The sequence below is a fragment of the Alexandromys fortis genome, unplaced genomic scaffold (genome assembly GCF_014885135.2).
Source record: "Alexandromys fortis isolate MF-2015 unplaced genomic scaffold, M_Fortis_MF-2015_v1.1 scaffold_23, whole genome shotgun sequence".
Classification (NCBI taxonomy): Eukaryota; Metazoa; Chordata; class Mammalia; order Rodentia; family Cricetidae; genus Alexandromys; species Alexandromys fortis.
This window is the reverse complement of record NW_026067907.1, coordinates 9,701,851-9,728,003: the sequence shown is the minus strand read 5'-3', so window position 1 is coordinate 9,728,003 and position 26,153 is coordinate 9,701,851. Positions and strand designations below refer to the sequence as shown.

Here is a 26,153-nt window from a genome sequence, read left to right as displayed (position 1 = left end):
GCAGTCTTCACCCACCCAGAGAAAGCAAGATGAGACTGCCTCACTGATAACAGGTACCAAGCTAACACAGACAAGAATTATGGGCTAATATACATTATAAGAATTAATAAGAAGCCTGAGCCAATAGGCCAACCAGTTTATAATTAATGTAGACCTCTGTGTGTTTCTTTGCGCAGGACAGAAAACTCGGTCAACAAGAGAATTAATAACTAGAATCCACGAATTAAAAAATTAAACATCAAAAAAAATCATTCGAAGGATGAGCAAATGGAATGAGGAGACAGTTCTCAAGAGTAGAAATGGCCAATAAATATATGAAAAACTGTTCAACATCCTTTAACATGAAGGAAAGTCAAAACTACATTGAGATTCTGCCTCCTTTCAGTCAGAATGGCTACCCATCAAGAAAACAAACGCTGCCAAGGATAATGAGGGACAGGAGAAAGCCTCAGCCACCACTAATGGGAATGGTTCAGTCACAATGGAAATCACTAAAAGGCTCTTCAAATCACTAGCAACAAAAATGTCATATGATATAGCTATCCCATTCCTAAATATATAGCCCAAAAAAATTAAAATCAGTAGCTGGAGATGGCTCAGTTGTTAAAAGAACTTGCTACTCTTCCAGAAGACTCTCTCAGCACCCATGTCAGGTGGTTCACAACTATCTCTAACTCCAGCTCCAGGAGACCTGATGTCTCTGGGGTCTGCAATACACCTTTACTCACATTCATGAATCTGCACACAGATGCACACACCTATGCATAATTAAAAATATAAATTAAGACTCAAAGTGAGAATACCAGAGATTTGCAAGCCCATTTTTATTGTAGCATTAACAATTGCCAAGACACAAAATTAGTCCAGATGTACAGCAACAAATTATTTTTATAAAGAAAATGTATTACACACACACACACTCGAGTTTTATTTAGCTATGAAGGAATTCAAACTGAAACCACGTTTTCTCCTGTAGGATATAAAGTTAAAAAAAATCAAGATGTTGTGTGTGTGTGTGCGCGCGCGCGCGCGTGCACGCGCATGCATGCATATATGTATCATTTAAGTTGCAGGGGAAATCCTAGTGGGGAGAAAGAGAATCTTCAGGAAGAAAGGAAGAGAGAGAGAGAGTAAAGAGAAGTGAAAATGAGTGGGTAACATACAAACATTAAAATGAATAGTCATGTTAAAGACTAATTTTAAAAACAATCAAGGGATGGAGAAATGGCTCAACAGTTAAGAGCAGTGTATGCTAAATCAATGAGCAATATAGGATATGGAGTACTATTAATTACAAAGAGAAAAAAGAATTATATGGTGAAAGAATATCAAATATAATTCACCACAATCAAGCAATTAAAGTTAACACATATACTCACCCTTCCTAGTTTGACACACTGAAGTACTTGTGTGTTTTTCCTTGCCAAACTACATAAACTCAATCTAATCATAAAAAAGCAAACTAACTCAATACTTAAAAACTGTGATGTGGGAGTGATTTCTTACTAATAAAGAAACTGCCTTGGCCCATTTTATTGGTTAGAACATAGGTGGGTGGAGTAAACAGAAGAGAATGCTGAGAAAAAGAAGCTTAGTCAGGAGTCGCCATGATTCTCCCACTGACAGACGCAGGTTAAGATCCTCCCTGGTAAGCCAGCTCGTGGGCTACACAGATTATTAGAAATGGGTTAGATTAATATGTAAGAGCTAGCCAATAAGAAACTGGAACTAATGGGCCAGGCAGTGTTTAAAAGAATACAGTTTCTGTGTAATTATTTCGGGCATAAGCCTGCCATGCGGGCGGCCGGGTGCCGAGGACGCAGCCCCGCCGCTCCTATTTCAACAAAACTGTTCGAAAGTACTGAAGTCATAGGAGAGGGAGTGAGGAGGGTGTCATAAAAGAAAGGAAAAAAGCATCACCACAGAATTAAAGGCTACTAAAAAGGAGGGAAAAGTCCTTTCATCCCAGCACTCAGGAGTCAGAGGCAGGCAGATCTCTGAGTTTCAGGCCAGCCTGGACTACAAAGTGAGTTCCAGGACAGGCTCCATAGCTACTGGGAAACCCTGTCTTCAGAAAACCAAGAGGAGGGAAAGCGCATGAGTTGGACTTAGTGGTATACTCCTATAATGCCAGGCCATAGGAGGCAGAGGCTGGAAGATGAGCAAGTTTGGGTAGCCCGGGGCTACACAGTGAGTTAAAGACAGGCCTGAGTTGTATGAAACCATGACTCAAGCCAAAGGAAAGGGAGAGAAAGAGACAAGTAAAAAGGACTGATTTTAAAAGCTGAGCAAGATTTGAAGAGCAATAAACAATTTTATGTTCCCAAATACAACTTCCTGTGACTTAATACCAACTTCCATATTACTTTTTCACTTTTTTACAAATCTAAATTGATTTCAAAATCAAGAATTAAAACGTAAGCAGTCTTAGCTTTAGCTTTTAGATGCATTTATTCCAGTAAGTAGAGGTGAACATTCATGAGAAATAATGTCATAAAAACATCTTATTACACAGTAAAACATTTAACTTAGTCAACGAAAGGGGGGGAGATACTTATTTATCAACTAAACTAAGGAAATAAAAGTCACTCACAACCATTTTTCTATAGCTTGAATTAAACTTTTAACTATACAGATTACCTTTCTCACAATAAGTACTCTATTTACTAGTCACCGAAAATATTTCAGCTTTTATTGTTTAAATGTTAAGTGCTTAGAATGTTTACTATTTTCTAAAATAAAATCCAGAAACAAAAGCTAATAGTTATTCCAACTGCAGATGTGACTTTCTTTACAAAACACTTGAAATTTTATTAGTCTCCTTCATGTCTGATATTTAGGAAGCTCATACAATCCATGAAAAATTATCTTTTAGTGCAAAGTGAGTTTCCAACTAGTCATTCTGTGTTCCCTCTGTACAAACACCCCAACATAGAAGGGCTAACAATCAACCACAAACTGAACCACATAGAACTCAACCCTTTTCAGGTTAGACTAAATACTTCGAGCTATGTTATATTACCAGAAGCCAAGATGCTCTTGAAATAATACCCCTGGGAAGCAAAATTACTAGTTAGTAAAAAAAAAAAAAAAAAAAAAAAAAAAAAAAAAAAAAACTTACCTAGTCAATAAAAAAAAGGTAAAAAACGGGAAACTACTTATTTACCAATATAACTAAGGAAATCAAAATCATCCACAATCATCTTTCCTATGGTTTGAATAACACTACTAAATTTTAAATTATAAAGATTATCTTTCACTTTACCAGGCTCCTGTACACCTATATTTTTAAGTTAATGCCTTCTTAAATATCACAAAACACTCAAGGCCATTACAAAAAAAATCAGTTAAAAATTAAAACAAGACATTCCAAGAACTTTGAAGAAGTTAGGTCTGTAGCAGTAAGGAGAAATGGATTGCTTTATGTACATAATTATTTTCTTTTATTTTCCCTTTATATTTGTATTAAACTTCCGTGGGTAAACTTATGAATTGGACAGAACAAGTTATTCTGAACAGCAAGTATTTGTACAATGCCTAATAAAACAGATGTTCTGTTACTATTGACTACTGTCTATGGGACTAGGAACTTGTCTCTAGAGTTTTCCAGGAGTAAGAATTGGCTTCAATGTTAAAAAGGTTGGAGGGTAATGGTAAAAGAAACAATGCACAGGAGCTGGTGAGATGGCTCAGTGGTTAAGAGCGCTGCCTGCTCTTCCAGAGGTCCTGAGTTCAATTCCCAGCAACCACACGGTGGCTCCCAACCATCTGTAGTGAGATCTGGATCTGGAGCCCTCTTCTGGCCTGCTGGCACCAGAACTTTGTATACATAATAAATTAATAAATCTTTAAAAAAGGAGAAAAAAAAAGAAGAAACAATGCATGAAGCTTGGGGTTCTGGGATATATCTTAGGGCCTGGACACTAGAGAAAGCCATTTCTAAAAAGAGACAGAGGCTTCATTTGGTTTCTACACTAGGAAAAATACTAAACTCTATAAACACTTAAATTCTCGTGTTACTCATTACAAAGATATGAAAACAAAAGCAGAAAGAACTGAATTTCTAATCTGATGACACAAAATTCACTTAATAAAATGGTAGCTGAAAAGACATTAAATAAAAGGCATAATTCAGAGTACTAGTATATTTTTAAATTTTCTGATTATTAATCCCATTTTGGGAGCCAAGTGGTTCTGTTATTCTTCCTCTAGGCATTTTCTATTTTACTCAGAGACCTGTCAAAGAGGTCAATGAACAGTTGTGTATTTTACCAGCAGCCACACTAAGATTTAGACAAGTAAGTTACCATCCAAATTAGGCATTTGTTCCTTGATGTTTCCTTGAAAATATTCAGAACAAACTCAACTTCTACAAACAAACATCTGTCGTCACCAAAGGCCTACCTTGGTAGGGCTAAATTATTCAACAAGAAACAAAAACATAGTAGGTCTGTTTAATTATTCCAAACAGTACTTCACTAGAACTGCCACATGGTAAATGGAAAACTAGTGAAGTCTAGTCATTGAAGATGACCATAGGGTGTGAATTAAAAACTAACCTTTACCACACAGTAATTTACAACCCAGCCCCTCTACCATCTTTAGTCGGGTAATTTCATAAGCATGGGAAGTATTCGTACACTAGCAATTCCCAATATATTTATTTCTAAGCAAGGGAGTGATAAGAAATGGCAGAATCTCTCAACTCACAGATGCTGGCAGCATCAGTAAGAGGTGCACCAAACATCAAAACATAGGGTGAACACATTTTAAGAAAATCAATACTAGAGATGGCTCAGCAATTAAGAGCACTGGCTGCTCTTCCAAAGGACAAGGGTTCAATTCCCAGCATCCTCACATCAGCTCACAACTGTCTGTAATTTCAGTCACAAGACACCAGATGCCATTCCTAGCCGTCTGGGCAGAACATGCAATGGTACCAAGTCATATGCACAGGCAAAACACTCATACACTATATATGCATATATGTATATAATTTTTAAAAGGAAAATCATCATTAGTGGGGTAAATAGTGTTGAAAGGAACCTAATGCACATCTTCTAAGTATGATGTGCTGTTTTTTTCTTTTGATAAAAGAGGAACTAGATCTCAAGGTCATACCCTAAAGCACACCAAAGCCCATGCAGCTCTGCCTTTGCCAAGTTTTTAAGTAAAAAGAAAAGTACTTTTTCACAGAGTGACACTGTCAAATCAAGCTATTTACAGTCAACATACCCTGAGAGAGGTAATTAGTTGTGAAAGATAATTCAATTCCTTATTAGGAAGGACCAGGAAAGATAAGAGAAAAACTGACTCTCCAACTCTGTTTAGAACTAAACAAACTATCAGTTCACAAACTAAGTTTTTTAAAGTAGTATTATATATTTTTTAAAGTATATATATATATATATATATATATATATATATTCCCTTAAAGACAAAGTCTCACTATGTAGCCGTGGCAGGCCTGGAACTCACTATGTGAATCAGACTATCCTCTAACTCAGAGAAATCCACCCACCTCTTCCTCTGAAGTTTGGGGATTAAAGGTGTATAATATCATGCTGGCTTAAAAGACTACTTGGGCAAAGCATCTAGTACACACTACCTGCACGTAAGTCATGAATAGGAAAATGAAGGTGTAATGTAAAGACACAGTCACACGTTCATCTAAATACTCAAAATAAAATAAAGCTTGTCATACATCGGTTGTCTAGTCAGACAGAATAGAGTTCACACAACTGGAATATTAATCATGGTTCTGTCTATGTTTGTAAGTTGCCACAGCTTACTAAAATCAACTGAAACAAATGGCCAAGCAATAATGTGTCACTGATAATTGAATGACAGCATTAACTTTTTTTTTCTTTAACTTGTTTTAGTTTTGCTTTTCAAGACAGGGTTTCTTTTGTGTAGCCCTGGAACTCAAGAGATCTACCTGCCTCTGCCTCCAAGTGCTGGAATTTAAGGCTTAATTCTGTGCCCTCGGTGCAAATTTCAGTGATGGTAAGATGGGCTATGTTCACTATTACAAGCGAAGGTCTCCTTTCATATAATGTAATATAACCACTCTTCCAAAGACTTATTAGCACTTGAAAATAATTAAATAAAACTACTTTCAGTAAAAAAGATGCAATTACTGTTTCATATTTTAGTATTTTTAAAATAAACACTATTCTTGGTTTTCATATTGTTCATCAATCTATAACCTCAATAAATTGTCTCCTGACTACAGAACATTTATAGGGCCCCTTTTTTCCTTCTATCCTTGTTTTTGATCACCAAATATCAAGTCCCTATGTCTGCTTGAAAAACTGAACTCTCACTCTACACTTGAGAACAAATTTACCACAAACATACTCTCCATACTTATTATACTGTACTGCCCAGAAAATAATCAATTTCCTCAGTGGTGTATATTCAAAAAAATCTAATAAATTTAATCTAATAACCTCAAAATAAACTTTATTTCCCTTTAAAATCCCACACTTTTAATATTTTAATTTTAAATTGCCCCCCCCCTATTTTTTGTTGTTTTATTTTGGTTTTTTTGCTTTTTTGAGGGGGGTGATCAAGACAAACTCTCACTATGTAGCCCTAGCTGTCCTGGAATTCACATACAGGCTAGACCTTTTCTGCCTTCCAAGTGCTGGGATCAAAGGTGTGTACCACTACACCCAGCTTAATAATTTTATGGTTAACAACTTTTTAGGTTTTGCATCAGCACACGTTTAGAACATTTGAAATATCCTTGGCTGGGTTTCAATTTTCACTTGTCACAAATAATTCTCTGAATCTAAAATAGCCATCTACTAATGTATATCATGGATGTTTAGGGAAGGTATTTTAAAATGCATGCTACAATGTACCAAACAAGACTCAAGAGTTAAACACTCCAAATACTCTATAGTTTATCAAAGGTTGTGTTATTCCTCAGAAATGACAAGAATTAATCACTTAGAGTAAATAAAAGAAAATGAGCTTAGATTCCCATAATAGAAGTTCCACCATTATGCTCAAATTTTATAGCATAAGTAGGTACAACACAAAATAGTAGTGACACCTATAGAATGTGAAGGGTTCTTAAAATTTGACACAAAGTTGAGTGGATATTAAATGATCTGAGAAGAGACGGAGGAAGAAAATGAATATTATCAAAATACAATGTACAAAATTATCAAAGAACTCAAAAAAATTTAAAGTAATGACCAATGGCATTCAATAAGTTTCTTATACAAAGTATGCTTTCTCACATACATAGTGCAGTTCCTCACATACAGAGAAGAAACATGAAATACAAGCATAGTAGTAAAAGGATTTTAATTCATTAGAAATATCAAGTACTGAAACAGCAACCATGTTTAAAATATTTAATAAAAAGCAAGTGTATTCCTAAAGCCTAAGCTTAAGGAACTATAAACTGTCTCTAGCTTAAGTAAAAAGCTCAAATGTCATTCATCTGAACTAAGCAGGCAAACAAAGTATCCTCTGATTCCTGTTCTCCTCAATGTCAAATGGGTGGATAAATTTAAAGCCTCTTCTCTCAAGAGTTGCTTTATAGGCAATTTTCTCCCCGTATCAAGGCCTGCAGTTTCCATTTGGCTGCCAGTTTGTGATTAAATTCATCACCTTTATTATAAAAATGTGCTTTATTCCATGGCCTGCTGCACAGGAACTATAAGAAAAACATTTTTTACTGCTAACAGCAAGATCTTTCTAAGGAAAGCATCATATCCATTCAAACATTAACTTCTTCAACCAGTTGCAGTACCCTATCACACAGAGAAAATCTGTAACAATTGTTCAACCTAAGGAAACTAAATTCTATAGAACTATCATGCTTTAAGGCTTTTAGAGAAAATGTAACTAAACATTCAGTTTTCAATGTTTTAATTTTAATTTTTTAACTTACTTTTCTTACTTTGCCATGATAGAGATAAAAACCACTAGTGTGCTAACAGGTGGGTGCGTTCTACTACAGAGGTATAATTCTCCTTGCTCCCAAACATGAAATTTGTAAAGAACTGCAAAGATGAAGTCAGAGTCTAGAATATTTCCAAAGTCCAATAAAAAGACAAATTAAACGCTTATCTTTTTATTTCATTGTTTATAAGTTCATGGCTTAAGAGTTTAACTTTTACCATCTGGGCACATAGCCAAAAGTCAAAGACAAATGTTTACATAAGCTCTAACAGTTCCTTTACAAAGAAGAGTCAGAAAAGAAATACTTCTCAAATAGTTACATTTAAACTAGTTAATATATTTAGAAAAACAATCTTACTCATTTGTGAAGTTTAGTATTTTAAAGATTAGCCATGTAACTAACATTTAAGAAACTTGGCTAGCAAGCCAAAAATTCAAATCTCATATAAACATAGTTGGTATTTTCATTTTAGAATGTAAAGACAAGGAAAAAATTCAATCTCACATTAAGTTTAAACTTTAGAAAGAATTATCAGATTATAAAACATGTGTCCCTCAAAGAAATGGTCATGTTCCTGCTAGAAAATAAGATATTTCCTTAAAGTTGGGTGATGCCCTCTGTATATTACCATTGATTAATAAAGAAACTGATTTGGCCTACGGGAGGGCAGAATACAGCTAGGTGGGAAATCCAAATAGAGAGACCAGAGAAAGAAGGCAAAGTCAGGGAAATGCCAGCAGTTGTCTAAGAAGTAAGATCCAAGAATATTACCAGTAAGTAAGCCACAGGGCATGGGGCAATACGCAGATTATTTTTTTAAGTGGGTCAATTTATACGTGGAGCTAGCCAGAAGAAGCCTGAGTCACTGGCCAAACAATTATAACTAATATTAAGGCTCCGAATGATCACTTTAAAGCAGCTGCAGGGACCAGCAGGTCAGAGAGAACAGAGAAAAGTTTCTAACTACAATTGGGCATGTTCTGGGAAATTGTCTCCAGATCACTGCATCTCACTCATCGCTATATCCCTAGCATCCAGTAAGATGCCTCAGGCGAACCTTAACCTAAAAACTAACCTGGGTTTTTCAAACTCATATCTTACTTTTGATCTTCCTTAACTACTATTATTCTCCTATCCAACACATTTCACTTTCTATATACTCATCCAACCCAGTACTGGGCTGCACATAGGACCTTGAATATGCAAAGCAATGGATACAGACTCTCAGTCCTCACTTCCCCTTTCTATATTTTTAAGTCAAGAGAAAAAAAAAACACATAATATGCTTTAAGAGACATCTCTCAAGTTATCACACCTTTCAAAATTTAGGGACGCTTCATCTTGTCTACAAAGTATAGTCAATACAGACCATCAACACAAATGGTACTAATAGTAGTCAGGTGGCAACTGCAACAGAAACTAGAGCATCTTGTCTTTGGTTCAACATTGGTTTAATGATAGTATGAGTTTATACACTAGATGCTTATTTTTGTTCCTAGTTGGAAAAAGTTAAAAATAATAAGACTTGGGAGATGTGTTAAGTAATAAAATTTAAAATAATTGAGACTTCACATCTGAAGATAGACCGCTACATAGCATAAATTAACAGTTAAACAAAATTCTCCTTAACGATTAGGCTTACAGGCACTCTTACTTGCTAATAGTATTACTTAGCTACATTCTGCAGAAGAGCCAAACTACCATTCCTGAAAACTGTCTAGAACCAGTGATTCTCAACTTGAGTTGAACTACTCTTTCATAGAGGTCATGTATTAGATATCCTACACATACCAGATATCCAATCTATCAAATATTTACATTATAATTCATTACTTAAGAAAATCAGTTATGAAGTGGCAACAAAAATAATTTTATAACGGGGGGGGGTGTCACCACAACATGAGAAACTATATGGATTAAAAGGTCACAGCATTAGGAAGGTTGAGAAACCCAGGTCTAGACTATAAAATTTTTTCATACTTTTCTGACTGAGTTGCAAATTTCAATTCAAAAACTTCAGAACTGTAGTATTTCTGTGGGAAACAAACAAACACACCAATCATTTGCTTGAGAGCAGATTAAACCCAAAGCCTTAGGTCACCACTCTACCAGATCCTTTAGTTTACACAGTGACTTCAGGGCCAGCCATGAGACCCTGGCTCCCTGATTCCCTCAAAAGTAAGATATCACAGTACCCCCAAAGGAGACAAAACCAAAGGGAGAAAAAAATCTGAAAGGGAAAAACAGCAGTAGCAAGTACAGCGACTTGTCACATTAAGGCACTGCACTACAACTGAATGCTCATAAAACTAAAGAAAGCCTAGATTCAGAGCAGACATATGGAGGCAGGTCAAGGGGGAAACAACTAAGCTATGAAAAGAAAACACATCCAAAAGCTCTTGTGTTACCTCTTAATCAAAGCATAAACTCCAGGTATTTAAAGTTAAATTCACAGAGAACTATTTATTCTACTTATACTCATAATGTTGTTCCTGGGTTTAGTGCACATCCCATAACTCTTCTCTACTTAAATCCTCTAAGTCCTCTGAGAACACCAAGCCCACCTCTTTTCACTGGAGAACCTCCCAGACTAAAGGTGCAATCTTTCTAGCACTAGGCTTTAGTTTGTTTTAGTTACCTTAACTACTCAGTAACTACGGAACAATTCTCAGGTTTTCATTCATCCCTCATAATTTCCCACACATACTTTTAATACAATAAAGTTTCAGTATGTTAAACACTAAAAATTGGTATGTGAAATAAGGTTCTCTGCAATTCAAAACACTACATCACAATAATCACTTTCTACTTAATGCACCAAAAACACATTAAATGTATTGCACACTATAAATTTGGTATTCACTGGCCCAATCACAATATTTAGTAACTAAAGGCTTTCTGAGACTTAGTAAAAGACTTCTGAAATCATTTACATTATATACAGAAGTATCCTAAAAGCAAAGTGGTATGTCAAAAAAAAAATCACCACTACACCACAAAAAAACAAAAAACCCACCAGCTTCAGTAACTAATACACTTTGACAACATCAAATGCCAAAAACAACAACGAAAAATGGAGCTAGAAGATACACAGGGGAAAATGTTCACTGTGGTTTTTTTTGTTTGTTTTGTTTTAAAGAAACAACACACAGGGATACTATTTCAGCAGGAACTCAATTTTATCACATCCATTATAAGGGCTAGAAGGAAATTCACCAAAACTCAGTACCTATTAATTATATGTGGTTTTTCACTTTTTAACTGATATCTAAAATTTTTCTTAAGAGAAGGAATATTTGTTTAGAATATTAATTAAAAGTTCTTTCCAACAACTTTTAATTAGTAAGAGGAAAAAATTCAAGTTCCTCAGAAGTTTACAGAAATATTCAAAATACGCACAAATTTACCATTCTTTTGTCTTTGTTGCTGAGACAGGATTTCTCTACTTAGTCCTTGGGCTGTCCTGGAACTCACCAGGTTGAACAGGCTGGCCTTGAATTCAGAGATCCTCCAGCCTGTGCCCCCACTCAGAACTGTGCCACAACACACTGCATGTTCATCTACTCTTCTCCCCTTTCAAGATAAATGCAGCACTACTCCTACCAAAACTGAATTGAAAACTTCTGCAATCAATTCTATATATTATAAGAATCACAGAAAAAAGAAATCAACATCTAAAATGCAAGTTGGTATAGTTATACCAAGGTTCCTGACAGGTTCTTCCTCCCTAGGTCTCCACATAAAAACAAAGGAACAAAAGACACATTCTCGCCTTATACTGGGAGTTTAATTTCTAGTGACTGAGAAACAATGATATTTTACAGCTGGAAGAAAACTAATATAACAAACTATTAAAAAACAATTTAAATGTATCAACTTAAAAAGGCACATATTTTCCAATCAGTAACAAACAGCATTTTTCAGTAACTGTATGACACATTTTAAAACAAAATATCATATTTACTTAAGGAAAAAAAAAAGACAAGAAATCTTACAACGCCATAAACTCTGACAACAAAGTGAGATAAGGTAACTGCTGATAACTTTTTACAGCTGTAATAAACTACGGTCTGGAGAAGAACTTTCTCTTCATATGAAACTGAAGAGTGAGCTAAACAACAATCACTTGATCTAAGATCCAGAACTGTATGGATTATGCCCAAATGCTGTGCTTAGTATGTAGCTTAGTTACCCCACCCCAACAACCTTTCAATGATATAAAAACAAAAAGCACTGCAGGGAAAAAGATGTGTAATCTATCTGCTAGTTACATTAAATAGCCAACATACAGTCTCTTAAGATATACCTTAGGCACACTCCACAATGGAAGTTCAAGCAACTGCAACTCATCCTGAGCAACCCTTCCCTTACAAGGTAAAGAATAAAAGGTTCTTTTCTGACAGATCACTTCCCAACACATTTTAGTCACTAAATGCTCTTGTGTGTACTGACATCCCCATCTGCTGGAATGTAAGTTCCTTACTGTTAAGGATTCTTAACAAAAAAAGGTTGCAGTAGAGATTCTACAGCTAGAGAAATACAGCTTCGAAGCTTCATTTCTACCAAGGAGACTTGTCTACCTCATACAACTTTAAAAGTGTAAATAATTTTCACTAGCAATAAAAACTCTTTTCCTGATATTTTCTATTCTGTTCCTAATCTTAGTGATTAAGTTACAAAGCAATGGTTTAAAGAGAAAACTTTCTTCTTTTAAAATATGGTATGGATCATACCTCCATATCTCTCTCTCTCTCTCTCTCTCTCTCTCTCTCTCTCTCTCTCTCTCTCTCTCTCACACACACACACGCACACGCACACGCACACACACACGTGCATGCACACACACTTTTCATTTAAAAGATATTTGTTGTCCTTATCTCCAATGGGTTTAAGTTTAAAGCTACTAAAAATGATACAATAAAAGATCTTACTTACACAGCAAATGTAGGCATCAAAAGGTCAACAGCAAGATTTAATAAAAAAACTAAAAAAATACACATAAAATAAAGCAAAACAAACCAGAAATATGAATCACTAGTTATACATAAAATTTGCAATGTATAAAATAAACAAGAAAATTTTAATTTACTTAGCAGTTTGCTGACTTTGATTTTGAGAGTATCTCCTTTACACAGTAGAAAGAATCAAGTAAGCACTTATGCCACCATCAAGAATATTATTTGGGGGGCCTTCCCTCTTTCTTTCTGTGCCAATATCGCACCCGCCAACATGGTGAATGTTCCTAAGACCCGCCGGACATTCTGCAAGAAATGTGGCATGCACCAACCCCACAAAGTGACGCAGTACAAGAAGGGCAAAGATTCTTTGTATGCCCAGGGAAAGCGGCGTTATGACAGGAAACAGAGTGGCTATGGTGGGCAGACTAAGCCTATTTTCCACAAAAAGGCGAAAACTACAAAGAAGATTGTGCTGAGACTAGAATGTGTGGAGCCCAACTGCAGATCTAAGAGGATGCTGGCTATTAAGAGATGAAGCATTTTGAACTCGGAGGTAATAAGAGAAAGGGCCAAGTGATCCAGTTCTAAGCTGATCTTGTTATGAAGACAATAAAATCATGAGCTTTCACGCAACAAAAAAAAAAAATATTATTTGGGGGCTGGAGAGATGGCTCAGTGGTTAAGAGCACTGATTGCTCTACCAGGGGACTCAAACCTGATCCCAAGCACCCGTATAGTGGCTTAAAACTGTAATTCTAGTTCTATAGAGTCCAATACCCTCTTCTGGCCTCTGTGGGCATCAGGCACACATGTTGTAAACAGATATACATGAAGATGAGACACCGAAACACATAAAATAAAATTTAAAAAAAAATATTACTCTGGTGTGGGCAAAAAAAAAGCTAAAACTGCCATGAAACAATCAAAATATGCAAACACAAACTGAATAAAATATTACCTAGCTGCATTCACAAAACAGCCTAAAAATTATCTAACACCAACAACAATACTGTTAGCGCTTAAATACAAGTCTGTAACAACATTCAGAACTGCAAAGAATATTAGTGAAAAGGCTAATTTTATATATGGAGCAGAAAACATACTCGGGGTAGTTGAAGAATACATTGCCCAAAAAAGAAGAAACACTCCACAAGATAAAGGAGCCAATCTGATTACCCATAACCACAACTTTATGTATAATGCTGATTATAAAAGGTCACCACAGAGCAGCAAGCAAATCTATATAACTAAATAATAAATCTAGATAGCTTTGCTTAGAATGAGGAAAGCATCATGGTGGAAATTCTAATAAAATGAGTTAAGGGAGATTAGCAACCTGTAAGACCACAGCATGAATGGTTCATAAATCATACCTACCGCTGAGTAACATTTTAATCAAAACAAAAATAAACCTTAGTTTTTAACTAGGCCTACCATATGACCCAGCAGTGCCTCTCCTGCGTGTTCACCAAAGGACTTCAAGCAGCACAAATCAGAGACATCTGCACACTGGTGTCGCATGCAGCACTATGGACAAATCCTAAATTATGAAGCCAACCGAGGCACCCCACAACAGAGAGATGGATAAAGAAAATGTGGTCTATATTCATGATTCAATCTTTGCAGCTCTAAAGAAGACTCACATATCATTTTTGGGAAAACGGATACAACTGTGTATCAGAAATGCAATGTGTGTTTTCTCTCAAAAAAAAAAAAAAAAAGAAAAAGAAAAGAAAGACAAAAAAAAACACTTTGTTTTACTGGTGGATCACCCAGACTCTTATACCCCTTATACTGCACCTCTAATTATGACTCAGAAAACAATCTAGCTGGGTGGTGGGCCAGCACGACTTTAATGCCAACACTACAGAGGCAGAGGCAGAGGCAGGCAGATCTCTGAGCTCAAGTCCAGAGTGGTCTACAGGGTGAGTACCAGTGAAACACTGTCTCAAAAACAAAACAAAACCATCTGAGTTTCACTAATAGTGAAACTGACTACTGTCTCTACTCATGTGATACAACTTAAAGAACACAGCAACACCTCTGATATATTCCAAAGACGTACTTCAACCTACTTTATCCTTTAAATCTAATTTCCTAAACCAAGTGCCATGACATTCTCCATTTCAGAGCCTCAGGCAGGAGGATCATCACAAATCTGAGGCACTACTAAAATTCGGCACTACATGAATTCAAAGCTAGTCTGATATACAAAGCAAAGACCCTATCTTAAACATATAAAACAAATACCAAATTATAAATAAACATTTAACTACTAAACATACTAAAGATAAAGCATAAAGGAACATAGAAGGTAAAGTGAGGCAATTTAACAAAATTCAACGATTTGGTTTGGACACTGCGGGTATAAAGAACATCCTAGATGCAATTACAAAAATCCAAATATTAACTGTTTACCCATTAATCTATTTTGTTACTGTGGTGTCACTACGAGAAAACATTAATTTTGTAAATACAAAATTTAAGAATGTAATACCAATGTACGTCTACTGTATTTTATTCAATACTGAAAATATAGTTCAGTAGAAGCAGAACACATTGGCTATAGTAAGATTCTCAGAAAATCTTTACTATGCTTGGTAACACATATTTAACACATCACTTTCACAAACATCTCACCAAGCCAAGCCAATTATTTCCAAAGAGTCAACACAAGCAAAGAGTTTCTTCATTCTTTTCAACTTTCACTTAGAAATAAAAAATAGTTCAATTCTCTCTTCAGTAACCAAAACTGGGTTGAGATCTACGTGCATTCGTGTTCTCTCTCTCTCTCTCTCTCTCTCTCTCTCTCTCTCTCTCTCTCTCTCTTTCTGTTCTGCCAAGATAAAACACAAAGCATTGGTCTAAAGAGAAAACTACCTTTGTAGTTTGCAGGAAGGGGCTTATGTACTATGCGGCTCTAGGTTCCCCAGCATCATGCAGAAAAGGATTGGAATAATACACAAATGTTTAACTTTTCAACTCGCAGCCAAGTTTCTACATACGCTCATAATGCCGTATGTTTTTCTTAGCTTGCACACAAGTTCACTATGATACACCCCAAAAGTCCAACAATTCAGCACACCCCTAAAGATCCCTGAAATAGCCGGGCAGTGTTGGCGCAGGCCTTTAATCCCAGCACTCAGGAGGCAGAGACAGGCACATCTCTCTGAGTTTGAGGCCAGCCCAGAGTTAGTTCCAGGACAGACTCCAAAGCTACAGGGAAACCCTGTCTCGGAAGAAGGGAAAAAACCTCTGAAATAAAATTTAATCATGTTGAAAGAAATGTCTTGTATAAGCAGTCTTCTGCATATTATATCTTTCTACCTCAGAATATGGATTGTTTGGAAAGGGAGTTAATTCCATTTATAAGAATAAAACAAATGACAAAGCATTTGCTGAGTGTCTAACATGCATGAGGCTCTAGATTCAATTCTTAGCATATAACAGCATCTAAGTAATAAAATTATTGTAACACCATTGACAAAGAACTGAGCCTTCTACTTCGTTTTTCTAAATATAATTAAAAATGAACAGTTACTTATCCTCCATATATTGGCATGGGAATAAGACACAGAATACAGCACACCTACTTCCCAACTCACAATCATCTCCTCCCCTTAGAAAAGTGTGGGTCATGACCCCTTTAAGGTCAAACAACTCTTTCACAGGGGGTCAGATATCATGCATATCAAATTTTATACTATGATCCATAAAAGTAGCAAAATTATATTTATGAAGTAGTAACAAAATAATGTTATGGCTGGGGACCACAACAGCATGAGGAACTGTATTAAAGTGTCACAGCATTAGGAAGGTTGAGATCTGTTGTTCTAGAGTGTCATTCTCCAGTTATCTTCCTGATTTAAAACAAACAAACAAGCTTTATGCAGATCGAAAATTGAAGCACACTTAAGTTCCTGGCTTTAAATTCTTAACAATATTAAACCTCTATATTAAATCTTTTAATCAGAAATATTGCTTCCTTTAAATAGTTATTAAAAATAATAATAAAAATAGCAGCAGTAGTAAAAAACAGAATTCATTTGTAGAACATTATTTTAAGAATTGAGGCTCTATCCTTTGGTTACATAAAAGTTCAAGTACATTTAAATCATCTAAGCACTTCGTTTAGAATCTCAATTGTCAAAAAAAAAGGTATTATTTTCAGCTATTTTAGGAAGACTAGGTATTCTAGTTCCAAAATTGACAGTAATCTGTCCAACATGGGACAGAACTGGCAAAAATTACTTCCATTTTCTTTCTGTTTACAACTGGAAGCACTAACACTTTTTCAATATGCATGGAAATATGCTGCAACCTTCTTCTCAGAACCTTTACAAGAGTGGCACATCATAAAACAAATCAGTGTACAGAATGAAGAACCCTAAGCATCTCTGCTACAGCTTGGCTTATCCTCTCCAGACTGTTGTATCTACATCCTTCTGATCTCAGGCCCTAGAAGTTCTGTAGTATGTTCTCTCCACTAAAACACATCTCAGAAATGCCTTTCTTGCCATTATTCCTATACTCCCTTCCACACTATTTATGAGACCATTTTAAAACTGGGGAAACTGTGTAACATGGAACCTTATGAAACATTTCAATTCTAAAAATCCAGCTCTTTTCCACTTTTACTTATTTTATGTGTGGGTTTTTTGCCTGCACATCTGACAGTGCACTGTGCATCTTGAGTGCCTGGTACTCAGAGAGGCTAGAAGAGGGCATCAGATGCCCCTGGACCTACAGATGGTTTGTGAGCCATTGTATAAGTGCTAGGAACTGAATCCAGGTTCTCTGAAAAAATATTCTGCTCTCAACTGCTGAATCATCTCTCTAGCCCCCAAAATTTCTTATTTTCTTAAGTATACTCTTAAGACTGTAATTATTTTTGCTTAATTTTGCCCTATGTATTCTAAATCATAATATTAGCTCAATTATAACTTACTACTGACCAAGGTGATCATGCCCCTGACTCTGTAATGACCTGCTTTGTACTAAGGCAGAACAAAAGTTAAAAACTGACTCCCTTTTCAATCCTGACCCAACGAATTAGTCACTACCTCCAAAACCTGATTCCTGCCTTCCCTATCAGCAGCACTCACCTGCTGTCTTTCTGTAAGATACACAGATTTACACACTCTCAAGCACGCCTTTTCTTTATATCATGACTGCACTATAGAACCAATCTGAGGAGTTAATTGCCTTTTCCTGTTTTTGTGGCACTTTACTCCCTTTGAAGAGGATCCAAAACAACCTGAACTTGACAAATTCTGTTTATAAAAATGGCAGTAATGATGCAAGGCCTATACATATTGACTTTAGGAGTCAATGTCTTTTAAAAAGTTACCTATGTAATTCCAAAAATGTCACCTTTCAAAAATTAAGCACTTATTTGAGATTTTTCTATTTGTGGACTATCTATTTATGCTTTGGGATAAGGAACGGCTAGAAACTTACCCTACTTAAGCAAATGAATTATACTTCTAATTCCTGCTCTCATTGATAGTAATAAAGTAAAATCAACATTTCACTTTATTCAAAAATACCACAGATAGTGATAATATAAGGAGGGGTGGATGAGATTTTTAAGAAGAAAAAAAAGCATGAGCTATCACTAATTATTACAAAATTGCTTTCTGTTTAAAGTATTAGTGTTTAATTTCACTTATGTATTTTGTTTAAAAGCATTTAAAAGAAACTAGAAAGCAATAGGAGTAAGTTGTGATGTGCTTTTAAATTCAAACATTAGAATGCCTGTTTCCAAATTCCGACTGGACACAAGCAGTGAATCACTTTTAACAAGGCGCACAAAAACAAATCAGATCTAAGTTCCAGTGGTGGTAACTACATAAAAAGTAGCACCAGACAGAAAATGGTGTGTTTATAGACCCTTTTCCTAATACAGCCACAATAACCTAACAAACTATACTGATTTATAAGTTTAGTGCTTATATTTATTTTGCTTTTATATTTAGTGAAAATAATGCTGTAAGTAATCTTACTTAGACATCAAATAAGCAACATGAGTCCCCTAAAGCTTAAAAGTCAATTTTTATAAAGGTATATAATTTCCTAAAAGAGTTCATTGCAAGGGGGAAAAAATCCTGCACTGAAAATTCCTATTCTTGTCTTAAAGTCAAATAAAGGAGAGGAAAGGAAATGGTCAAGTCAGCCATGTAAGAAACTGGCACAGAGCTCTAATCATGACCTCCTAACATGGGTCCATTTCCCTATCATCCTTCCCTCAGCCTTAAAATAGATTCTTAGCTATTCCCAACAGATGACATACTAAGAGCAGAAAGTTGCTTTTGAGCTAACGACAAACAAAACCCAATAATGTCACAGCACATTCCATTTCAGACAGAGGGTAATTTTTGCTTACAACTGCACCAAACAAACGACATTCACTACACTGAATTCCTCAAATAAAAGTGCAGTTCCACTATGTTTATAAAAAGCTGCCCATAGAATCAAATGGTCTAATTCCTTAATACAAATAACAAAAAGAAAAATAAAAACCTACCTAAATAGACTAGCTGGGAAAAGTGCCCCCCCATTTTATTAAGGTCTCTCAGTAACAGTTATTATACTTGTCCTACTCTGTCACAGGGCTCTCTTTCCCTTTGGGATGCTAGAAACCACTTGATCTGATAAGAAACTAGTGACACTCCGGCTCCAGGACAGTGGCAGGGCCACAATTAACAAGGACACATAATGTTCAGAAACCACCTAAAAGGTCAAATGCAGATCTGGGACACAGCTCTGAAGGTCCCTATCATGGCACACATTCACTCTCAATCAAATCGAAATTTGTACCTCGATACCCTCATATTCATTTCAGAAAAGGCACTGATACAATCATATACACTGGGAAACATGGATACCAGAGTTTATAGTTTCTAGTACAAACTCAACTGTGTGTACCTTTAACAGTACGACCTTAATTATGAACCATGTAAATCAGATACAGCTTAAAGCCCCAGCCACCCTCCTGCTCTGTGGCAGCCAAGGTTCCTGAGAACAGTGTGAAAGCATAGTAACACCTAGCAGAGACACGGATGGTCGTCAGTCCTTGCCACTGTATCCACAAGAGGAACATACAGGAGAGAACCGGTGACCAACACCAGCTTGCTACAACTCTTAATGGATTACAAAGCAGTGCCTTAGCTCCCAAAGAACGGGTTGATTACCCCACCTTAAGTAAAATATGTCACAAATAACACCTACAGTCAACATGACTTGTTTTTTAGACAAAAACTAAAAATCTAACAAACTATATAACCTAATTCCTCTCAATATCTACAGCATGTAAAGTTTTAAGCCATAGCATTTATGAACAAACAAGTTTCTCCAAAAAAAAGGAAACAAAAATTAAAAAAAAAAGGTGTAACGTGCAACAATGGCCACATCTTCAAAGACAAACATGAATATGGAAAGTAACTAGCAAAGTCAATTTTAATTAAAAATATTCTCACATTTTAGAAGAGTGGGAAATTTTATTATAAAAAGGGATTACCTGGAAATTGAAAACATTTCCAAACCACTAATGCAAAATCTAACATACTTGTTCACATCTCCTGATAGCTTCCATAAAGACTCAAACTGCCCTTTCCCCTCAAACCACACTTCTCATCCTCATAGCAGCAGCTTCTCTCTCATCCGTAAGTCTGCCTAGTGAATTAAAACTGGAAAATGTGATGCGTAAGTATCACATTGCCTTCTCTACTGATATGTTTCTATTATTCACTATGGCTCATTTTCAACACTAAATTATAAAATGTTTATTTTAAAAATATGTTTTGCATTCAACTACTTTAAGATTTTCATTTCCATGGCAAAGAAAAATCTTTATTAAAAATAATTTGTAAATCTTTATTAAAAATAATTTGTAATTGTTCTTTTCTAGGGATAGTATGGGGGGAGCCAGCTAAAATCTGAAGAGAAAGCAGTTTAAGACCCACGTTTTATTTGTAATCCTGGGCTAACCTTTAAGGAAAAGATTCTTTATGTTTTAGAAGTATTGACTTAAGTTATATCTTTTATTTCAGAACATACTCGGCCTAAAATATATTTTCAAATTTAAAAAATATCCCTGCTGAACGAAGACACTAGGGAAAACTGACACAACACACCAAGGGGCATCAAAAGCCAACAAGGCAAGGGCTGACTACCTGGCTAATTATGGATCACAGGCTACTTTATGCTGGCAACAATCAGAGCACTCTTTTTGTATCTTTCAAGTTTTAACAAGCAAAAAACAACAGAATCCTTCATTCCTCACTAGCAGACTGAAAATTCTTAAACAGGAACTATATCAAAAGCTCACTGTTTGAAAAGTGTTTTACAAATAAAATTGCTAGACAGTCTCATTCAAAATTCCTAATTATCAGAGAGCAGACTATCTTAATGTCATTCAACAGTAGAATCCTTAAAGTGAAACTTAGTTTTATCTGAATTTAAAAGTAATTTTTCTGTCAAGCACTACACACAAAAGAAAGTGTAATCCCTAACCACAAACAGAAGTCATGATTAATTTGTTTTGGACAATGAGGAGGCCACAAGGGGGAAAGCACAAGTTGCCAATTTTCACAATTAAGTCATCTAACAAGAAAATTATGATGGTGCACTTAAGAAACCAGTATCTTCATGTCAAATTAAATTTATAATAAGACTAAGAAGTACAGGAAAACGCTTATAACACATTAAGGACTAGCCCCTTTCCTGCAAGGTTTGTTCTGGTTTAATGAAAACAATCACTTCCTACTCATTCTGCTGTCCACTGTAAACACTGCCTACAGCACTGAAGCTCTCTTTACACTGGCCTGATGCGGAGACTGAGTATAGACAGAATGAGTTGAGACTGAGAAAAAAGGGGGAAAAAAAGCATTACTTTGAATACTGTAATGTTACACTAGCTTTCTCCTACAGTTGAAACTCAAAGGGTTACTATTTTTTACCAGAGAGAAATAAACAAGCCTGAGCAGAAATAATGACATAATTGAAATTCCTCCAGCTGGAAGACTTACGCCACCCTCAAACTAAGGCAGTTATTTCTGAGTAGTCTGAAAGACCACATAAGCAGTCTTTTACAACTAACCGAACAAACTCCTACTACTAGTTTTCTGCACAGCATACCCAAACTTTTATAATCTCCACTAGGTCACTTGAGTATACAGAGCATTTTAAGAATGCATTTTAAGTCATTTTAAAAGTTGTCTAGTTGTGTAAGAGATTGCCCATAGACTGTACTTTTAAAAACTCTTAAGATAAACTGGACACTAATATCACGAAAATGACCAATCCAGTGTATTAGACGTTTTCTCTGTAATCATATTTATGGATAAAGACAATTGAAGTTTCTACTGAACTCAATATAGGTCAGACTACTAAGTGTGCTACACAATTTTGTTCCAAACATGCCCAACGTTAAAAAAAAAAATAACTGGCGCCCCTTAGCGCTCACATTCGGAAATACTCAATTTAAGAGTTCCAGCCTTTTTTTTCTTTTTTTTTTTTTTCTTTGACATTCCAGAAAGTTTTCTGCCTCCACAATCTTAAAAATGCCAGCACAAATAGGAAAAGCTAAACCCCTTAAAGGGGCAACTCAAGTTTTCTCCGGGGCATCCGAACAGACACGCGGACCCAACAGTAGAAACGCCCCTTTCGATGCGTTACTGTCGCACGTTTATACGAATCCCCGAGTGTTTTCTCTTTTAAGTCCTGCCTACGGCTCCCGCCCAATAGAAGCTGTGAGGACCAATCTTCAACCATCTTTTAGGTCGGAGATGGTCACAGTCTTTTGTTCTTCCCTGACATGCCAGCTCCTTAAGCGTGATTTCAACAGCTGCATTTGAAAATTTTCGAGATTCTTCTCAAGACCCTAAAATCCATTGTTATCTGCACAACAGCAATTTCCAGCTTCCTTTAGACAGTCCTCCCGGAGACTTTTAAAAAAAAAAAAAAAAAAAAAAAGGAACTCCCCACTCCTCGATTTTCCAAATGGACTTATGGACTTGTTGGTCCCATTCCCCCGCACCCCGCCCCGGGAGTCCACGGAAACTTCCAGGGCTACTGGAGACCAACACTCCAGGTCGCTGCTCTGAGAAGTTCTTAAAGGAATTCCGGGGCTGACCAGCATTCATCTTCTAGTCATTCTTGGCTCCCCACAGCGCTCCCAGCTCGGCTTCAGCAAACTTTCGCTCTATTTTATTCTCATCCTTCCAAACTTCCAGCTCCCCGCCCTACAAACGCAGGCAGCGGATACGCCGGGAGCTAAACCCTCCGCCCCAGTTCTTCCGAACTCGGATTCCGTTCAGGTCTGTCATCGCGGTATTTCGTACTCCCCTCTCCACCCCCCCCCCCCCCCCCCCCAAAAAAAAAAAAAAAAAAAAAAAAAAAAAGTGAAGTTAAACTCCCAAACAGTTCTCGCTTCCCTAAACAAAGGACAAAAGTGCCCTGCTCTGTCATTTTGTCCTCGCCTTCGGCCACATAAGCACTACTTTTCAGTTGTTTCTCAGTCCACTCCTGTACCGCGGGCCACGCAACTCCCCGAAACGAGCCCACTCGGCCGGGGCTCCGCGGGCGAGACGCGGCGGAGCTCGGGGACTCGCGTGGCCGGGGCCGGATCGGCCGGGATGGCGGGGCGCCTATCCGCCGCGCCGTCGGGAGCCGACCGCAGCCCCGCCGCCCCGCGCGCTCCCGGGTCCGCCCTCGGGCCTGGCCCGGCCCCGGGCCGCCGCGAGCCGCCCGCGCTGCCTTTGTGCGCCCTCCCGCCCGCCTGACCTTCCCGCCGCCCCGCCATCCCGGGCCGCCGTGCCCGCCCGGGGTCGGGAGCCTCACCTTCGTCCAGCAGCCGCTCGAGGTGGTTGAAGATCCCGCAGAAGTTGGGCAGGCTGCTCATGAGCTTCTTGTCGTTCATCAGCTGCATCAAGTAATCTGGGGTGGGCTTCGGCTTCTCCTTCGTTTCCATTTCCCCGACCATATTCCAGGCTCCGCAGCTCACTCCGCCCGCCGCCGCCGCCGCCGGAGGAGAGGAGGGAGGGGCGGGGGCGAGCTCCGGCCGCCGGCCGCTCGGGACGAGGCGTCCGGCTCCGCGCCGGCTCCCGCTCCGGCTCCCGCGCCGAGCCCCGGGGCGGCCGGCTCCGCGCGCCCGCCCGCCCCCCGCAGGCACTTTCGCCCGGCCCGACGCGCCGCGGCCGCTTCCCTCAGCCGCCCGGCGCGGCTCCCTCGCGAGGCCGGCGGCGGAGGCGGGTCTCGGGCCGAGCGCGGCGCGGGGGGCCGCTGCGCCGCGAGGAGCCGGAGGGGCCGCTCGTCGGCCGGTCGCGCCGCCTGCGCCGAGGCTCGCGAGTCTGCGGTGCTGTCCGCCGCGGCGCTCCGCGCTGCCGCCGCCGCCGCTGCTGCCGCCGCCGCCGCGCTCCGACTGCGCTCCTCCTCTTCCTCCGCGGCTCTCCTCCTCCTCACTCACTTGGCGGCGGAGTTCGCCTCAGTTCAGGCGGCGCTGCCGGCGGCGGCGGGGGGGAGGGGCGCGGGCAGGGCCGGGGGCGGGCGGCGGGCGGGGCCGCGCAGGGCGGCCGTTACGGGGCTGGGCGCGCTCCCGCCCGCCGCCGCCGCCCCTGCCCCTGGCCGCTCGGGCGGGACGCACGGACGGGTGGACGGACGGACGAGGGCCGGGCCCGCGGCGGAGGGGATGCGCGCTGGCGGCGGCGGCCTGCGCGGGGCCGGGGTCTCGGCTGAGGGGGGCGCGGGCGGCGGCGCTGGCTCGTCGGCGCGCTGTCGCTGAGGCGGCGGGCGCGGTCGGGCGCGTCGGCTGAGGAATTCCGGCGGGACTCTGCTGCGCTCGCCGCCGCCGCCCCGGCCTCACCGCTGCGCGCGTTACTATAGTTTGGGGATTTTTTTCCTTTTTGTCTTTTTTTAAATCTCTCTGTTCACCTTCCTCGCCACCCCTCAAAAAAAAAAATTTTTTTTTTTTAACGTCCTGTTGCTTCACTGGGGGACTCTCGGGTGGGCGTCACGTGGCCCGACACGTAGCCGTGAGGCTGAAAGCGCGTGCGCGCGTCGAGGGCTGTGGCCCCGCCCCTTCCGAGGGTCGCTCCGCCCTATCGGGAGGAGAGCGCGCCGTTGGGGGAGGGGCGGGCCCGGAGCGCGCCTGCGTGGGGGGTTGGGGGGCGGCGCTGGCCTCCGGACCGAGAAGCGGGGCGCAACCGTTCTGGCACGGCGCCCGCCTTGCGGGCCGAGGGGTGGCGTGGGGGGAGTACCCGGCCGTCGGACCAGGCTCGGGCGAGTCCGAATCCCGCTTGTGATGCTGGCGTGGGCGCCCGCGTCGCAGTCTCGCCCGCCGCGGAACTCCAGGGAGGTTTTCCCCGGGAGCCAGACCCCCCCACACGCGTGTCGGACCTCGAGTCGCCGGGTGCTGCGAGGCGGTCCCGGACTGTGTTGGAGACGGGACACGCGTGCGCACCCACGGGCGTACAGGCGGGCGGGCTGTGTTCCTCGCGGTCCCGTTATTCTCGGGGCAGAGCGGAGCGGGGACGCAGCCTCCTCGGCCGCCCGCAGAAGAGGGGGGAGCTGGTGTGAGGAGCACACGTGCGGGGGGTGGGGGAGAAGTAGTCAACATCTATTTCTGCGTCCAGGAGGGCTGGAGAGGGGGAACCAGTGCGCCAGAAAAGGGCTTTCTATGCAGTATGACGGAGTTCTGCCGTTGATATTTGGGGAACGATTTTGTGAATTGCAGCAATGAGGTCCTGTGATTTATAGAAACTGTCAGTCATTAAATCTGCATCATCCATGTTTTGTTGCAAGTTCTTTATAACGTGCTCCATTAAAATGTAGTCAAGATTATCAAATTAACCGTTTTCAGAGTTGTCCCTGGCTGTGATTTTCTGTGAATCATGTCACTATATTTTAAATGTGAACGTAAGTAGGGAGGTGGTGGTTGTTTTTTTAACTTTGCTTTACACAAATTCTAAAGAGCATTGCTGAGATTGTGTGGTACCAAATGTATTTAAAGCAATTTTAAATAGTCTTTCATGGCCAGTAGCTTCTGGCAATTTCATTTAAAGACCACGGCTTGAGTTTGGTTTTGTTTTTAATTAAGTTACTTTGATAGAGCAAATGAAGTTGCCTTGATAGACAAAGTTAAAAACACATAAATCAATTATTTTGAATTTTTCTATTTTTAATTGAATTTTCCAACAATAACTATAATAGTTCTTAGTGCTATAGACTATTCACTTTAATTATCTCTTTAGACAATTTATGTAAAGGCATGA

At 39.3% G+C, this 26,153-nt stretch overlaps 1 protein-coding gene across 6 annotated transcripts in view; it reads right to left on the bottom strand.

The window, feature by feature from the left end:
• The window catches only part of Qki (QKI, KH domain containing RNA binding), a 116,033-nt gene extending 91,698 nt beyond the window's left edge, over positions 1-24,335 (bottom strand). For 3 of the 6 annotated variants that reach the window (XM_050135869.1, XM_050135870.1, XM_050135871.1), the window contains exon 1: positions 23,725-24,016. In XM_050135869.1, the coding sequence (XP_049991826.1) occupies positions 23,725-23,866 (142 nt within the window). In that variant the 5' untranslated portion in view covers positions 23,867-24,016. Of the gene's footprint in view, positions 1-23,724 lie in introns of all 6 variants that reach the window. The other 3 variants (XR_007590666.1, XM_050135873.1, XM_050135872.1) reach the window with 2 other exon arrangements.
• Positions 24,336-26,153: the final 1,818 nt, after the last annotated feature.